Source organism: Talpa europaea (assembly GCF_964194135.1).
Source record: "Talpa europaea genome assembly, chromosome: 13".
Lineage (NCBI taxonomy): Eukaryota > Metazoa > Chordata > Mammalia > Eulipotyphla > Talpidae > Talpa > Talpa europaea.
The window spans coordinates 28,670,689-28,689,824 of NC_140080.1; the positions used below are offsets into that span (position 1 = coordinate 28,670,689).

Genomic DNA, 19,136 nt, shown 5'->3' on the forward strand with positions numbered 1-19,136 from the left:
CCTCTCCTGCAGCCTGCTGCTCCCCTCAGCAGTGTACTTCGGTCCTTCTGCCTGCTCTGCTCCCCGCTCTGGCTCTGGTGGATTCTCTCACCCTCCCACGCTTCTGACTGTACCCGTGCTTGTATAAATTAATAAACAAATCTTTTAAATAAATAAATAAATTAGCTAGTAAGCCACAAAACCACAGAGCAGTCCTAAGTACATATTGCTAAGTGAAAGAAGTCAATCCGAAAAGGTCACATAATGTATAAACCCAACATAACTTTATGAAAAATGAAAAAGTATTAAGTAAAAGGATAATTGGTTGCCGGGGTTGAAGGAGAAAGAGGGAAGGATAAAAAACAGAAGGCAGAGGGATTATTAGGGCTGAGAAACTATTCTGTATGATACTATAAAGTTGACACAATACATTAAATATTATAGGAGATACAATACAAATATATACAATACAAATAAAATATATAGGAGATACAATACAAAGAATGAACCCTAATATAATCTATAGGCTTTAGTTAATGATAATGTACCAATATTGACTTACTAATTGTAACAAGTGTATCAAACTAATGTAGGATACTAATAAGAAAACTGTGCTGTGGTGATAGGGTAGATGGGGGTGTATGGAAAGTGAAACTGTACTTTCTGCTCAATTTTTTCTGTAAACCTAAAACTGCTCTAAAAAAATTAATTCTATCATTTTTAAAAATTAAGAGAAAAAAATCAAGATCATCTAAGACATATATAGTATGCTCCCATTTCTGTAGGTGTGTTTTAGTATATGCAAATTTTCAAGTTCACATTACAACTGGATGATATAATAGGAACTTAAAAACTTGCATATTTCAAAAGAGTTAAGAACTTAATAGACATTTATAAGTTTTAGTGAGAAACAGAAATGTTAAGACCAAGTTTTAGCCTTCAAAACATTAAGCAAATTCTAATGGATACTCCATACAATATGGAATTCTTACTCACCCCTTCCACTTCCGAGAGACACTAAAAACATCCCTACACAAACCAGTTCACTTTCCCAACTTGATCTGAATACCTACAGTTCAATTTAGTAAGTTAAGGAACTATCTGTAGAAATGCAAAGGTTTGGGCCTCTCTGGTGGCGCAGGCGGTTGAGCGCAGCAGCGCTGTGAAGCTGTCCGCAGCCTCTGCAGTGCCGGTTCTATCCGCACCGGCCTCGGAGCAACCCACATGGCGAGCCGACCTCACCTGTCTCGCCCGCTGCTCCCCTGAGCAGTGTATTTCTTCAGTCTGCCTGTTCTGTTCCCCACTCTGTCTCTGGTGACTCCTTTCACCCTCCCACACATCTAGCCTGTACCTGGCTCTTGAATAAATAAAATAAATCTTAAAAAAAAAATGCAAAGCTTTATCTAGGTAGGTCTTTCAAAGAGCAACAGGAGAATACATGTAGTTGATAGTCAATGCAGCACTGATCTTAGAGGGTTTCCCATGAGCTAAAATATGATCAAGTGCTAGTCTAATACGGGGTAAGAGAAGTGTTAAAAAGAAATGGAAGGGGATGGACTTTCATCATGTTAGTGTGAGGTGTGCTGACCTACTCTCCAATGAAACCGGTGAAATTATGGAAAAAAAAAAACTACTGAACTATTAAAGTTTCTGGAAATAGTACAAAGGATAAACAATATTTGAAGAAATATCTACTCAAGAAAATCCATGGTAAGAAAGATGAGTCTTTGGTATTTATATCACAACCACTCTTTTACTCTGCATTTCAGTTCAGCGATGCAAAGACATTACCCTGCACAGTTCTAGTCACATTTCTACTTTATTCCCTAGCTCCCAAAGGGCTTTATTCAGAGGTGCAGAATATTACTTTTTCTCATACTGCCCCCAGCTACCTGTTGCTGAAGCTAAATCCTGAGTGTGTATGGCTAAAAGGTGGAGTCTTCTTCTGACTAGTCCCAATTCACAGAACAGTGTATCTACATTGGCTGAGGTACACTGGAAATAATGAGTTCCAATTGCGATTGGCCCATCCCATGAGGCAGTGGTTCCATACCAGGAAAGGCAAACACAGGGCCTCTGTCTCCCCACACCTCCCTGAGCATTCAGTTCCTACAGTGAAGTGTCATTTTGATAGAAGAATGAATTATCCCTATACCAACTACAGAGCTCTGGCTCAAATATTCTACCTAGGAAAAGGAGGAATCTATTCTATACGTTAGTTTGCAGGAAACAGCCAGAGAATGAAACAATGTAAGAAGCCTTCCTGGGGTCAGATTAAATACTAACCACAGAAATGATTTCTTTGAAGAACCTTAATTTGAGTTAGTTTGCAGGACAATTAAAACCCTAGGGCAGCTCTTTCCCTGCCGCTGCTGTCACACGGAGGCCGAGGCTCGGGTGCATTCAAGATTCTCGGGTGCATTCAAGATTCGGCTCCACCCGTAACCCACCGCCATGGCCGAGGAAGGCATTGCTGCTGGAGGTGTAATGGACGTTAATACTGCTTTGCAAGAGGTGCTGAAGACCGCCCTCATTCACAATGGCCTAGCACGTGGAATTCGCGAAGCTGCCAAAGCCTTAGACAAGCGCCAAGCCCATCTTTGTGTGCTTGCATCCAACTGTGATGAACCCATGTACGTCAAGTTGGTGGAGGCCCTTTGTGCTGAACACCAAATCAACTTAATTAAGGTTGATGACAACAAAAAACTGGGCGAATGGGTAGGCCTCTGTAAAATTGACAGAGAGGGGAAGCCCCGTAAAGTGGTTGGCTGCAGTTGTGTGGTAGTTAAGGACTATGGCAAAGAGTCTCAGGCCAAGGATGTCATCGAGGAGTAGTTCAAATGCAAGAAATGAGCAAATAAAAAAATTTGGCTGATCAAAAAAAAAAAAAAAAAACCAACCCTAGGGCAATGCTGAAAACAACACACCAAACAGACATCAATTAGTGGAGTTTTATAGTTAGGCATAGTTGGGAAAAAAGAAACCTACTAATACCAGTTATCCCAGAGTGACTGTGGATCTACTCAAATTGTGCTTGCCTGAGGTGCAAGAACAGAGACTTATTGCATATGTGAGTGTGAGTGTGTGGGGCATGGGGATTGAAAGGGGTGGAGTATATAGAAATATACTTCACTAAAATAATTCAGTCAATCACCATAATATAAACGAGCAAATCAAATTAACAAGCCTGAATGATGAGTCTCATATTCAAAGTTGCTACAGTATTTTACTGTTTTCTAAAGAAAACATGAAAGAACAGCCTCCCCTCCAATTTCTTATATTAAGTGTATGACCTGGTCCCTTTATGTTCTTCCAGACTGATTGCGTACATCCAATTGCTGTTTTGCACTATCTGTGCTGTTTCACAAGACACTGAGACTGTGCTGTTTTTTGAGGCATCTAGAATAGTATGATTTTATAATTTATTTGCCAGTTCTTGTAAAGAGGTTGCCATATTCCAGGAAGTAAGAAACTTGGCAGTTTTGGCGATAACACTAACAGAGTAAGATAAATTTAGAGATTTTACATCTTTGCTGAACATAGAAGCTAAAGATAAGCAGAGAGGGCAATAAGACCCAGCACCGGGCACAGCTTAACACAAGCACAGGTACAACCTGAGAGATGTCTGCCCTGGTCTCCTGGAGCTGACGCCACTCAGTTCCAGAGGGCAAGTATGGCAGCATCAGTAGCCAGCAGGGGAGGTGCCTACAGGAACTCTGTGTTCTATTTTGAGATATTCCTTTCTTCGCCCCAATCCAGACACAGACTGCAGAGAATATCAGTAGTAGGGGTGACAAATACACCAAAGGAGAGAAGAGTTGGCTAGGAAAGATCACACAGGATCCCAAAATATACATACTTTCCGTAAGAGGTATCTTTTAATACTAATTCTGGAGCTCTATACCAGCGTGTGGCCACATAGTCTGTATAAATGTCCCCAGGAGCTGCTAGTGTCCGTGCAAAACCAAAATCACAGAGCTTAGTTATTCCTGATTGGGATACTAAAATATTCTCAGGTTTTATATCTCGATGAATGATCTAAAAAACAAACAGAAGATGCCATGTATTAAAATGAGGTTTCATTTTTAACTAGAGAATCTCATATATTATACAGAGAAAATCTAGCTATTTGAGACAGAAAAGCAATTTTCTTACCACATCAAAGGATTAACTGTATAAGGTAGAAGCTAAAGAGTATATATTTTCAATTCTTGCCCCATCCATCCTCTTAAAAAAACAAGAAAAGAGCCTAAAAAGGTAAATCACTTTCCTAAAAAGGAAAAGTAATCAACAGAACTTAGTAAAAAAACTCTTTCAACTCCAGGCCACACTCCAGATACTGCCCCCTTTCTAATTTCCTTCACTGTAAAACCTCTTGAAAATATCTTTATCAGAAATTACTTTCTGACCACTTATTCACTCCTCAAGGTATTGTAATCTTTTTTCTGATCCCACAGTTCATTAAACCACCCTAGCCAGTCATGAAAATCCTCACAGCTGCTATATCCAATACCCACCCCTCCATACATATCTTCCTTGATGTCTTACAATTTCTTTCTATCTCTACAGCAGTTCCTCCATCTGCCAATTAAATGTAAGGTTCTAGTCTTAGTCTTACTTTACATCAGGTTGCCTGAATAATCTCATCTACATATTTTTTGAGGGGGTCACTTTCTTCACTTAATTATGGAGACACCATACTCTCTTGGGTGTCTTCCCACATACTGGCTGCTTTATCTTGATCTCATCTGCAAATATATCTTCAGTATTTACACACATATATATAATATATACAACTACATAGTCTATATGTCTCGGTACATAGATATCCACATATATATCAGTATATATACAGATATACTGATAATTTCCAAATTTCTAATAAAGCTATATCTTTCAGTTTCTACAAGGAGTGCAAGTTCACAAGATGTTCCACAAGGCAGGCCCCCACACTCCTGAAACTTAGCAAATACAAAACTAAATGTATCATCTTTTCTAACAAACCAACTACTAAAAGACTGTCCTTACAGCCTTTTAATTCAGTGAAGGGAACCAACACTGACACTCCCCACCATGGTTCAAGGCAAGACCAAGGCACTCTTCTCCCTCAGCCCCTAAACACTCTTAATCTGTCTGCTTCTCTCCCTAATTCAAGTCCCCTCAGTTCTCCCCAAAACTACTACACTATCAGTTGGTCTCCCTGAATTTGCTCTGATGCCCTTCAATCCACTGTCCACAATGAGGTCGTTGTACTATTTTGAAATCACATGTGTGATCATGTCACTTCTCTAATATCCTTTAAAGATTTCCAATCCTATAGGATAAATTAGAAATTCATTAAAATGGCTTGAAAGGCCTTGTAGGATATGACCCCTGCTCAACTTCTCAATCTCCCATCCATAACCTATAGAATATTAGTTTCCTAAATTTTTAGGGCTTGTCTCATCACTATGTATTTGCTGCTGCTGTTTCAACTGCCTACAATTTGCGTGGCCAACTATTTCCTCAGGTCTCAGCATAGATGTTTGCATTACATGTTTCTTCTATGTGTACTTATATCATACTGTACCTCGCACATGGTAATATCTGTCATGTTATACTAGTAACTGCCTGTTTACTTGTAACTCCCACCCACCAGATGGTAAGCTGCAGGAGGGCATGATGTGTGTCCGCCTTGTTCAAACTAAATCCCCAATACTCAGTACAGTGCCAGAACAAAGACACATTTAAAAATATTATCAAATGAGTAGAAATATACACTCATCACCAACACTGCATCACAGCATGAGTAGTGAGAAGAGCTCAGAGACAAAAATCTGTTGATATTTTCTTATTTTTGCAACTGAGTATTGTGAGTCTTTGGGAATGGCTCTCTACCTCAGACTCCCTTGACAAATGGCAAACAAATTAACATAGGATAAGTCTTAAAGTTGCCATCTGCAGAACTGTATTAATTCTTTTTTACTCCCACAACTTTCCTTGAGTGACTACTATATGCTAGCCACTATGCCAAGATCTGAGGATATAACATGAGTAAAAATAGACATGGAAAAGCACATTAAGATGCCATTTCACACATTCTGCCTACCACACATCCATCACCCTTTTCTTCAGTGCTCTTAAAATGAGGCAGAAAGATCCATCCCATTGATACTTAACATTCTCACTCTTTTCAACAACTAACTTCATTGTTAGTACAATTAATTTTGGCATATTGATCTTGTAGCCTACAACCCTAATAAATTTACTAATTACTTCTGTCAACTTTGTTCTAGATTCCACAGGATTTTCTATTTAGATGATTATGTCATTTGTGAATAAAGATCAGTTTACTTCTCAAAAAAAAACCCAACAAATCAGACTCACTAAATAGCAATAATCAAAAAGATAATAATAATTAATATAAATGAGTCACCCAAATGCTTGATTGATGTTTTAAAAGTATCCTTGCGGGCCTCCCCAGCGGTGCAGCAGTTGAGCGCTGGGTTGCAAAGCTGCCAGCAGCCTCTGCAGCACCGGTTAGATCCCCAGCCACCAGGTGAGGGTCCCACATGGCGCGCAGACCTCTCCTACCGCCTGCTGCTCCCCTCAGCAGTGCCTGCTGCTCCCCTCAGCAGTGTACTTCATCAGTCTGCCTGCTCTGCTCCCCGCTCTGGCTCTGGTGATTTCTCTCATCCTCCTGCGCTTCTGACTTTACCCCAGTGCTTGTATAAATAAATACATAAATAAATATTTTTTAAAAAATAAATAAATAGGGCCTCCCCGGTGGCGCAGTGGTTGAGCGCTGGGTTGCGAAGCTGTCCGCAGCCTCTGCGGCGCCGGTTCGATCCCCGGCTGCTCCCTGGCCACCAGAGGAGGGTCCCACATGGTGCGCAGACCTCTCCTGCCGCCCGCTGCTCCCCTCAGCAGTGTACTTCGGTCCTTCTGCCTGTTCTGCTCCCTGCTCTGGCTCTGGTGAATTCTCTCACCCTCCCTCGCTTCTGACTGTACCCAGTGCATGTATAAACAAACAAACTAAATAAATAAATAAAGCATGCCTCTATTTAAAAAAATAAATAAATAAATAAATAAATAAAAAGTATCCTTGCACTACAAGCACTCAATAATATCCCTGATTATTGGTACAACCTATTAGTTCAATCCATTCTTTCTACAAACATTGAGACCTGTTCTATTGAAAATACTATTCTGGGCAATGAATAGCAAAGTCTCTACACTCATAGAGTTTACATTCTGATAGGAAAGGCAGATTTCCAAAAGAACAATAAACAAACTAATTAAAAATTATGAAGGCAGTGTGATAAAGAGTCAAGGGGGTTATGTCAGTGGGAATGGCAAATTGAGTACCTCCAAAAATACTCTCTTCAATAAACTTATGAAAATACTGGGGGAAAATGCTAAAATTAACTTTTCCAGGATTTAGAAATTAACAAAAGGTCTACAAAAATCCAAAAAGTGACCAAATTTCAGTAGAAACAGTGAGCTTTATGGTATTCTTCACTTACCCTATTTCTACTCCCCTCTCCCCAGCTCCTAATAACCTTGAAAACCAATCAGCCTCCAAATAATGTAAGTTGAACAGGGCTGTATTTCATCCAAAGCCCCATTCCAGGTAACTGTCATTTGGTCAGTCCAGCAGTTCCCTGGAAAATCACACCACAAAGCTTATCTCTAGTTGCCCTAGTTTAGAACTTGTCCAGTGAAAACAGTCTTTCTCCTGGGATCTTTGTCAGAAATAATTAGTGGCTACTGTGCAGCCACATGAAGCAACTTAAACAATTAGGGCAAACAGCAAGGTTACCAAAACACTTAAAAACAAAAGGCTGAGTGAGATCTCCATAGAGGACCTGAAAAGTTCCAACATATTTCTGAGACTCAGGAAGCCTGCACATATGACAGTGCTAGACACAGGTCCAGGAGAGACCTGAGATGGTCCTAAGCTCTCACCTCTTGCTCACAGTGAGGCTCTGCACGAAGAGAAAGGCAAGGCCAAGCCAGAGTTGTAAACAGCCTACCTGAATAGTGAAGTTACGTCCCATACACAGAGCCAGCCTTCAGTAAATAAGTATGAATACAATATCTCAGCAAATAAAGAGAAAAAATGATTTATAATTTTAAATAAAAAAGAACTGTCTATAAAGCAAAAAAACAATTCAAAGAATAGGAGAAGTTATTTGCAAATCCTATCTCTGCTAAGCATCAGGTACCCAAAATATACAAAATACCTATTAATAATAAAAAGACAAAAACCAAATTAAAAAATGAACAAAGGATTTAAATAAACATTTCTTCGAAGAACACATAAAAATATGAATTTGCCTGTTTGGGATAAGTTATTTTAATATAATAATTCACTATGTGGTCTTTCATTAATTTTTCAAGATTCATTCTTTTTTTTTTTAAGGTTTATTTATTTATTTATTTGTTTGTTTATTCATTTATTTATACATACAAGAACCGGGGTACAGGCCAGATGTGCGGGACGATGAGAGAATTCACAGGAGACAGAATGGGGAACAGAACAGGCAGACTGACAAAATACACTGCTGAGGGGAGCAGAGGGTGAGATAGGAGAGGTCTGCCGCGCCATGTGGGACCCTCACCAGCTGGCCGGGATAGAATGGACGCTGCAGAGGCTGAGGACAGCTTCATAGTGCTGTGCTCAACCACCTGTGCCACCAGGGGAGGCACTCAAGATTCATTCTTATAGCTTATATCAGTACTTCATTCCTTTTTGCAACTGAATAAATTCCAGTATATGGATAGACATCATTTTGTTTGTCCATTCATCAGCTGATAGACATTTGATTATTTTTGGCTATCATAAGGATGACATGAACATTCCTATGCAAGTTTTTATACAAAATCTATGCTTTCAATTCTCTTGGATATATATTTAGGAGGAAAATTGCTAGGTCATATGGTAATTCTATGATTAAGTTTTTGAGGAGCTGCCAAAATGTCTTCCATGGCAGCTGCACCATTGTGCATCACCACCAGCACCACATGAGGGTTCCAACGTCTCCACTTCCTTGCCAACATCTGCTATTGCCTAGCTTTTAAATTAAAGGCAGTCTAGTGGGTGTGAGGTGGGATCTCATTGTGATTTTGATTTGCATTTCCATGACGGATGATGGTGAGCATCATTTCATGTGCTATCACCCATATGTATATCTTCTTTGGAGAAATGTCTCTTCAAGTCCTTTGCCCATTTAAAAATTGGTTTATTTGTGTTTTTATTGTTTAGTTGTATTTTACATGTCCTGTTTACTAGGTTGTTTGTTTGTTTTTAAGGATTTATTTTTATTTATGCATACAAGAAGTGGGGTGTAGGCCAGAGATGTGGGGGGTCGGGGGGGTGAGAGGATTCACCAGAGACAGAGTGGGAAGCAGAACAGGCAGATGGATTGAAATACACTGCTGAGGGGAGCAGGGGTGAAGCAGAAGTCTGCTGTGCCATGTGGGTTAGCTCCTTGGCCAGGGATCGAACTCATGCTGCAGTGGCTGCCAATAGCTTCATAGTGCTAAGACCTAAACCTTTGCAATGCCAGGGAGGCCCCCTGACTACTAGGTTTTTATCAGATATATGATTTACAAATATTTTCCCTCATTCAATGAATTGTCCTTTTATTTCTTTGATGGTGTCTTGAACAAAAGTGTTTCATTTTGATGAAGTTCAATTTGTATATTTTTCCTTAGATTGCTTTCACTTTTGGTGTCAGACCTACAGAACTACTGCTTAATACATGGTTATAAAGATTTTCACCTATATTTTTTCCTAAGGTTTTAGCTTTTACATTTAGGTCTTAGATCCATTTTCAGTTAACTTTTGTATACAGTGTGAACTAACAGATTTTGGATTCAGGAATGAGTTTGAGTCTCTTTAACTTTGTAGTGAAATGCTCTAGAAGTACTTAAAACTTTGTGTTACAGTATTTTGTAATGCCCCTGCTCTATTTGGGCCTATATGCTTGAATTTAAATACCAATCTAAGAAGAGAGTTAAAATCTCCAACTATTTCATGCAAGGCTGCATTTTCAGCACCTAGTACAATCAATGTCTGCTACTGTAAGATGCTCAGTAAATATTTGCTGAATAAATGAAGGATGACTAAACCATTTCTATGTCCCCAAAAGACCAAATATTTGCATTTAAACTCTGACTGCTAATAAAAAACACCTCTGACTGCTTCCAAAATGATTTTGAAGAGGCTTATAAGATCAAATATTTTAAACAAAAATAAACAGACAACTATAAATCAGAGACATTCTGCAGGGGAGGGGAGGGAGAGGAATCAAAACGAGGGTGGGAAGAACACAAAGAACAGTGGTGATGGAGGGGGCCTCCCTGGTGGTGCAAGGGGTTAAGCACCGCACTATGAAGCAATCCACCGTCTCTGCAGCACGAGTTCGATCCCCGGCTGGCCAGGGAGCAACCCACACGGTGAAGCAGACCTCTTCTGTTTCACCCACTGCTCCCCTCGGCAGTGTGTTTCAGTTAGTCTGCCTGTTCTATTCCCCGCTCTGTCTCTGGTGAATCCTCTCACAGCCCCCCCATCTCTGGCCTGTACCCCAGCTCTTGTATGCATAAATAAACAAATCTTTTTTTTAAAAAAAAGTATCGAATTTTGCAACATTCTACGAGGTGCCAAATGGGGATCATTTTACTCCAGATTCTACTTAAACGAAAAGAGTAAAAGAGATGAAGGCACTGAAAGCAAAGAAGGAAGCTTCTGCCTCTCTCAAAGTCAAAGATTTGAAGACCAAGAAAGCAGTGCTGAAAAACATCTGCAGCCACAGGAAAAGACCCACAGGTCACCACTTTCTGACTACCCGACACACTGCAGCTTTTAAAGCAACCCAAATATCCTCAGAAGACCATCCCAGGAGATGGTCTTCATCAGTTTCATCAGTTTCCCCCTGAACACCAAGTCAGTCATGAAGAAGACAGAAGACAACATTGTGGATGTGAAGGCCAATAGGCCCCGATCAAACAGGCTCAATGACACTGATGTGGACAAGGTCAACACTCTCATCAGATGTGATAAAGAGAAGGCTTGTGTTTGACTGGCTCCTGAGTAGGATGCTTTAGATGTTGCCAACAAAACTGTGATCATCTCAACTAGTACAGCTGGCTAATTCTAAATATAAATTTTTTCACCATAAAAAAAATAAATAAAAGAATATGGTTGCTTCTGTCTAGGGCTCTTGCTGCCTCCCACATACCCAAGGGTATTCTTTTGCATGTAATGCTGAGGACAGTCCTCTACTTTTCTATGTCCTGTAACTGCAGCCTCTAAGATCAAGATTCCAAATTTGATATATCCAGCATCCTAAGGTCCTGTTATATAAATAATTATAACTAACCACTATTTTACCTAGAAGTTCTCAGTCTCCCCCTCAAAAAAATTCTCACTGTCCATAAAGATATATCAATATGTTTACAAGCAATTCTACCCTCTAAAATTACTGAGTGCTGATAGCATAATTCTGCTCTCAAATTAAAAATCTTATAATTATTTTTTATTTCTCCCTTTGTTTGCATCTTTCATATTTTATTTACCAAATCCTGTCATTTATCTCTTTTTTTTTGTACTTTTTTTAAATTTTTTTTTTAATTTTTCTAGAGGCATGTTTTTATTTATTTATTTGTTTGCTTGTTTGTTTTGTTTATACATGCACTGGGTACAGTCAGAAGCGCGGGAGGGTGAGAGAATTCACCAGAGCCAGAGCAGGGAGCAGAGCAGGCAGAAGGACCGAAGTACACTGCTGAGGGGAGCAGCGGGCGGCAGGAGAGGTCTGCGCGCCATGTGGGACCCTCCTCTGGTGGCCGGGGGCAGCCGGGGATTGAACCGGCGCTGCAGAGGCCGCGGGCAGCTTCGCAACCCAGCGCTCAACCGCTGCGCCACCGGGGAGGCCCTCATTTATCTTTTGAAGCCTTTTGATCCTCTCCTCAATAGCCTTCCTCTTTCCCATTGCCTCTATCCTAGATCAAGCTCTTACCACCAAATATCTAGACTGCCAAAATAGCCTTTCACCTGATCTGAGTACCTATGCATACACATGCTTTACACAAGCCAAAGTTTAGGTCTTGTTTTTATTCCCTCAGAGCAATGTTCAAAAACTTTCCACAATTTCCCAGTATACTCAGGAAAAAAGTCTTAAATTCAGGATGCATTTTAGTACTTGGGAATACCTCTCCCCAGTGTACCTATGCAATCTTACTACCCTTTACCTGGTCTCTCTGCAAGCTGACATCACCACTTTCAAAATTTCCCTATCGTCTACCTCCATACTTAGAGTGATACCCCACCTGAATGTACGTCCTCTGTATTCTAATGTAATCCTAGCTTCAGCTGAAAATTCTACTTATTTGATCTCCTCTTTGAATGTCTCTAGAATATGTCCAGTTCATAGTGATGTCTCCCTTTATTCAGAAAACATTTTTAAAGTCCATTATAGACAAGCACTATATGGCTACATTACCAGAACTATTCTGAGTCCCTACCAGCACTATTATTAAGCACTGAAATGTGCCTGACACCGTGCTAAATATTCTATACCTAGTTTGAGTTTTAAAATAAATCTGGGGCCTCCCCGGTGGCGCAGCGGTTGAGCGCTGGGTTACGAAGCTGCCCGCGGCCTCTGCGGCGCCGGTTCGATCCCCCGCTGCTCCCCGGCCACCGGAGGAGGGTCCCACATGGCGCGCAGACCTCTCCTGCCGCCTGCTGCTCCCCTCAGCAGTGTACCTCGGTCCTTCTGCCTGCTCTGCTCCCCGCTCTGGCTCTGGTGAATTCTCTCACCCTCCCGCACTTCTGACTGTACCCAGTGCATGTGTAAACAGAACAAACAAACAAAACAAATAAAGAAAGAAATAAACATGCCTCTATTAAAAAAAAATTAAAAAAAAAATAAATCTGTAAGGTACTATAGTATCATTTTACAGACGGGGAAAATGAGGTTCAGAGAGGTTAGATAATATTTCCGGGGCCACAGAGTAATTGGGCTGCCACCTTTGTTCATGCAAGTTGTGAACTGCATCACAATTTGTGTAGTTATCCATTAACTCTTAGGAAAAAATTCAAGATAATCTGATTCAGAAGACTGTGCACCCAAATTATATTATACTGCCTCCCCACGGAGCCAAGTGGCAAGAAATTATAATCTGAATTTCAGTTGCAATCACAGCCATAGATTTCAAAGTCACAAAATGAAATGCACTATTAGCAAGACAAAAAACTAGCAATTAAGATACATGAAAAAGCCTGGAATACACAGATGCTATGTCGCTGAATAATTAAATCTATTTTTTATAATAAATCTATTTTTGAGACTGTAGAGTAAGTGATTATCAGGATTTTATGCCCTCCTGCCATTAGCATTGATGGATTCCTGAGATCCTTCGTGCATGCCTGATGGCGGACACCTGGAGCGGGGTATGGGCCTGCATAGGTGGGCACACCTGGGTTGAGACTGGGCTTATAAGGGCGGCATCAGGGGGATGACAGCAGAACAGAACTAGCAGAAGAGAGCAACGGAACGAGAGCAGAACCAGCAGAGAAGCAGAGACCGTAAGAGAATGCCAGAGAGCCCAGAAAGAGTAAAGTTTCTGCCAGCCTCCCGGCCCCCGGGGAAAAGATCAATAAAAGCCTGAAAAAGCCACAGAGGGCTCCAGGACTTTCCTTTACCTGTTTGCTCAGATCATAGAGATCCTGCACTATGCCTTCCTGCCCCTACAGAGACCTTTACTATCACTTCCTGAATATATATCTAACTTTCCAGAAAGTAGAGGTAAGATTGGGAACAAAATATTTCCATAAAAAACAGCTGAGCTAAATACTTATTAGGCAATGCTGAAAGCAACACTACAAATCCTTTCTTGATGTTTTTATAGCCTAAACAAAAACCTTGCATCTCTCACTAATTTATTTCTCCTTTCTTCCCCTAAAGACATCTACATTCACTTGCCATTCCCCTGGCCAAGTTTCCAGTTCCTACCTCCAACCTCCCTTGACTTAAGCTAGCTAGACTTTCAATGTTTTAATCTCTCTAAAAAACGTGCTCCAGTTAGTTAACTGTTGGTTCCTCTATACCTCATTAGTGATGCCTCCTTTAGCATTCCAACTGTGTGCGCAATGTTTTTTGGTTCTAGAATTAAATTGTAAGGTAGAGATTGCTTAGTATCCCTCTCCACTTGCAGGATGTGAATTAATATTGTACAGAAAATTATTTTAACAACGTTCATAAAAATTAAACAATACTTGAAGGGCAATTACGATTCATATTCATCCTACAGGTTAGCTTACTCTGATGCACTTACATTATTATTGTGAAGATACTCAATTGCTCGAAGGATCTGGAAGAGGTATTTTCTAAGTCGTTTACTCTCTAGTCCATGACAATAATGTTGTAACTCATCTAATACTGTGTGGTCAATAAATTCAAACACCAAATGAATTTTCTTTTTCTGTCTAAAAACTTCAATCAGATTCACCAGATTTTCATGACGGAATTGCTATTGACAAAAGAAATGGATTTTTAACAAATTTCAAGCACAATAATTTGTATATATACTATCTATATAGCTTAGAAAAGAAGAAATACTCTGTTTCTTTTTCTCCAGGCATTTCAACAGAACTGATTTTCTTGCATTCAATATTTTAAGAAAATTATTAATCTATTTCATAATCAGTATTTGTAGAACAAATATATATATTGCTTTACTTCAAATTGGTACTTGATGTTCATTAGAATAATTTAAAATTAATGTGATAAATATAACTGCTAATATGATATAAATATGATAACTGCTAAAAGACACCTTGCTGCATTTGAATCTGGTCTGTGGTTAAATTTAACATCTGAAATTTCAAAGATCCTTCTGTTTTCAAATGAGGATGGATTTCAGTGCCACTGGGTATGTGATCTAAATTTACAGAAATTAGCTAATCTGAATTTGAGCCAAACTCTTAAAAATAAAAAGTAAGTTCCAGGTGGGCATTATAAATTCATGATACTGTAAAAAAAGAACATCAAAATATCAAGAACTTGGGCCTCCCTGGTGGCGAGAAGGGTTAAGCACTGCACTGTGAAACAATCCACAGCTTCTGCAGCATGGGTTCGATCCCCAGCCGGCCGGGGAGAAACCCACATGGCGAGGGACTGTTCCTGTCTTGCCCGCTGCTCCCCTCAGCAGTGTATTTCGGTCAGTCTGCCTGTTCTGTTCCCCACTCTGTCTCTGGTGGATCCTCTCAACCCCTGCATCTCTGGCCTGTACCCCAGCTCTTGTATGCATAAATAAATAAATCTTAAAAAAAAAATCAATAACTTTTCAGATATGAGAATGAGCAATTTAGAGCCGTAGAAACGTTACATAAATACATAATCATGTGTAGATAGATTCTTAGTCATTGTTTGCAATACTGTGTTAAGCAAAAAAAAAAAAAAATTGGATTGCTATCACTGTTAAAATAATTTCAAAATGTCAAAAAATGGCTATGATCAACCCAGAAAATAAATGAGGTTTAATATTTTATGTCACTTACCCTATTTTTTAACACACTGACTTAATTACAGTCAATTCTCAAATATTTAACATGTTCTACCAAATTACCAAAAATACTTATTCATTTGGCTAAAAATTAAGTGTTATATTCTCAATGTTAAGATTCATTAGGAAACTATACTTTTATGAAAAAAATATTGGCTTTCATTCCAATGGCACATCAAATTTTTTTTATTCTCTTTAGTAGTACAGATTCTAAAGTCCTTAAAACATGACTAAATCATGCCAAAATATATGACAGATTCCTATTTTTGCTCCCAATTCCCCTAGTTGGCAAGATGCCACAGTGCTGCAGCCACAACATGTTGGCAGTAGCAAAAATGAATCAACTGTATTTGGACACTACAGTATTTATCCTACAACTGAGGAAAATTACTGGTTCCCTGTCCAGTCTTTATTTCAAAGGCAAAAGCAGTAAAGAGTCAATGTTAGTTAATAAGTATCAGTGAAGAGACATCCAAGGAAAAAGAATCAGATACTTTCTTAGATAAACCACAGAAAACCTAGAAAAGCTACACTGCCCCTTTTCAAGTTATTTTTGTTTCCCTTCATTACTAGACAACTTTTCTACAGATATTCTAATGAGTCAAATTGTGTTCTATTTAATGAAACATCTAGTAGAGAAAATTTGGTTCAAAACCACTATGGCAATCTTTGATTAAGTTAACTAAGTTAACTAGCTTAGTTAACTAAATTAACTAAGTTAACCAAATTAGTTAACGAAGACCATTAACTAATCTAAGGCATTAATTGGATCTAGTAGAGTTAGATCAAACTAAAAATTCCATAAGAAATATAACAATGGGAATACACAGCTAAGCATCTCAAAATAGTTTGCAAAATAATTGTAATGAAGTATATTTTCAAATTCATCTCTAAGTTCTTGCCACATATTGGTCATTTTTACTACATGATTATGTAGGAAGAAATGACAATTTTAATCAGCTTAAACACCACAAAGTGAAAACAAGAGCAAAAGATAATGTGTTGGAAGAGGTCTCAAACCAGATTTTCACCTAGGTCATCAGGCTAAGGACCAGCATCTTTCACAAAATCTTAAATCTTTACTGACTTTAACTTTTCATTGTCCAGAAACTGACATTCACAGATGCCTAATATATTTTTATACAGAAAGTATGCTGATCCACCATATCTAATATAGATTTAAAAGATGACTTTTGTATCAAATAAAAATGAACAAGAGCATCTGTTTGCTTTATCACATATAAAGCATCTAGACATCGGGCCTCACTGGTGGTGCAAGGGGTTAAGCACCGCACTATGAAGCAATTCGCAGCCTCTGCAGCGCGAGTTCCATCCCTGGCCTGCCAGGGAGCAACCCACATGGCGCAGCAGACCTCTCCTGACTCGCCCACTGTTCCCCTCAGCAGTGTATTTCACTCGATCTGCCTATTCTGTTCCTTACTCTGTCTCTGGTGAATCCTCTCGCCTCCCGCATCTCTGGTCTGTACCCCAGCTCTTATATGCATAAATAAATTAATCTTTAAAAAAAAATAAAGCATCTAGACATCTACACTGTATTGTCTTAAGCATCTACATAAACTCCAACAAATTAAATATATATATACCTTTAAAAACCATTAGTTTTATAACCAATCCCAAAGAAATGTTAATGCTCCCTTCTTTACACTCTAGCTTTTTACCTGGGTTAACCTATAACATGATTCTACTTTCTGCACACATCTCTCTTGATGTTGTCACTTCTCTTTAGACACCTACTAGTCATGCGTGTACTCCCATCACCTCAAATTCTACATTTCTGAAACTGAACTAGTTTCCAGACAATGGTTCTTTTAGGTCTTCCATATTTTCATCAATGGAAGCAGTCACAAAACCTCAGATACCTCTGGCACTTTCCCCCACTCTTTCATGTCTAGTCTTGCAACATGCCTTGTTTTAACTTTAATTTCCATTCAAATTACTGCATTCTAGGAAGGCCTTCATATTTATCAGAATTCCTAAATTAAATTCATAAAAGAACTCCCTACTTTTGATCCTCTCAGTCTCCAATCTATTCTAAACAACAGTGCTAAATTAGAGCCTCTTTACACCAAATTCAAAACCTTCACCTCTAAAATCAAATTTGACTCTTTAGCCTAAAAGACTTTAAAATCCACCCCCAATTACTTTACGCCCACCTTCTACCTTGGTACAAGAAAATCTATGAGCAAATATCTCTGCTGCTTATCCTTTCCACTAAGCTTTTTGTCCTGCTATAGACTTTTTGAGCTTGTTTCCCTAACCTGGAATACAATAGTTCTCCCCCTTACCTAAATTCTACACATCCTGTAACATCCCAGTTCCTCCAAGAAACCGTCCCTACCCAATAGAATTTTGGGTTAACGACTTGGTATTTATTATGAACCACTTTTAATTCAGCATTATTTTTATATAAGCAAGCCTAATTTCTGTTTAAAAAACAGTCCTGAAGAGGATATACTAACTTACCTCCCTATAGCCTTAGCATCTAGTATAATGCCTTGCACAAAGCAGTCAATTTTATTAAGTGTTATATTTCAATATTCAATATTTCTGAATATTTTACAAATTTTGGCATAGGTTGTTGCATTATAAACACATACATCTTGTATCACTATAAAATTACAGAACGTAGACAACTAGGGCATCACTCGTGTTTTTCTCTTACATGTCTTAACACATTTGTCAGGTGAAATATTCTTTATATAATTCTTATTCCATTATGATTTTTCCCTTGATTTAATAGCAGTTAAGGCAAAAGAAGCAAACCTTCAGAAACTTTATTTCTCTTGTGGCAATTTTGTTGACAGATTTTTCTGGTTTCTCATAGAATATCTTAATGGCCACTATCTGTCCAGTGTCTTTATGTTTACACTTCATGACTGTTCCATAGCTTCCCTCTCCCACTTTTCCGAGGGTTTCATACATCTCCATGTTTTTCAAACCCGGCTTCAACTTCTTCATAGAAATAAAAAGAAATAAAATGTTAAAAGTTTACATTTTTATCTACTCAAGCTAGAAAATGCATTTCCACAATAAACCCATACTTTAAAATGCAGAAATACTGAAACAAAAAGTATTCCTTTACAGACCCTGTTTATCTTTGGGACCTCCGGCAGGTCGACAGAAAGCTGTCCGCGTGTGACTCACCAGAATTTAGGATTCCTACTGCTGTTTCGGTCATCCCCATTAACACTGAGACTTCCTCACTACGTATCACCTATCCATCATGGGTGGGGTCCCCAAACTTCCTGTCATGCCTCTGTCAAATATGAGGAGCCCGTTACATTACAGTCGCCACATATAAGGCCACTGAACCAGGGAAAACCTCGGTCCCACCCGTTCCTTAAACCGGAGGTCTTAGGGTTCCGGACCAATGTCACGCCCCTCACCCCCAGTCGACCTTGTCCGGGCAGCAGCCACCGCCTCAGCCCATTCTGTAGTCCCGCGGGCCACGCTCTGTACAGTATCAGCCGGGTCCAGACAGCGACGCTACCTAGCCAGCTAGCCAGGCTAGACCGCCGCGGCCCACTACCATGGCAACAGTGCGGCGGGACTTGCGCCCTGGGTCTAGTGCGCAAGACCGGAACATC

At 39.4% G+C, this 19,136-nt stretch overlaps 3 protein-coding genes across 4 annotated transcripts in view; 2 read left to right on the plus strand and 1 right to left on the minus strand.

Annotated features, from left to right (window-relative positions):
- The window catches only part of CDKL3 (cyclin dependent kinase like 3), a gene marked incomplete at both ends in the record, with an annotated part of 44,005 nt that extends 25,528 nt beyond the window's left edge, over positions 1-18,477 (minus strand). For both annotated transcript variants that reach the window (XM_084252560.1, XM_084252561.1), the window contains 3 exons: positions 3,839-4,017; positions 14,299-14,493; positions 18,313-18,477. In XM_084252560.1, coding sequence (XP_084108686.1) covers positions 3,839-4,017; positions 14,299-14,493; positions 18,313-18,477 — 539 coding nt within the window. The remainder of the gene's footprint in view (positions 1-3,838; positions 4,018-14,298; positions 14,494-18,312) is intronic.
- Positions 2,403-2,951, plus strand: LOC311182782 (small ribosomal subunit protein eS12-like). Its single transcript, XM_084251900.1, has one exon. It carries the CDS (start codon positions 2,434-2,436, stop codon positions 2,812-2,814), a length of 381 nt encoding a protein of 126 aa, XP_084108026.1. The 5' UTR covers positions 2,403-2,433; the 3' UTR covers positions 2,815-2,951.
- Positions 18,478-18,919: 442 nt separating the features above from the next.
- The window catches only part of UBE2B (ubiquitin conjugating enzyme E2 B), a gene marked incomplete at both ends in the record, with an annotated part of 12,404 nt that continues 12,187 nt past the window's right edge, over positions 18,920-19,136 (plus strand). The window contains one exon of the mRNA XM_084252616.1: positions 18,920-19,020. Within this exon, the coding sequence (XP_084108742.1) occupies positions 18,920-19,020 (101 nt within the window). The remainder of the gene's footprint in view (positions 19,021-19,136) is intronic.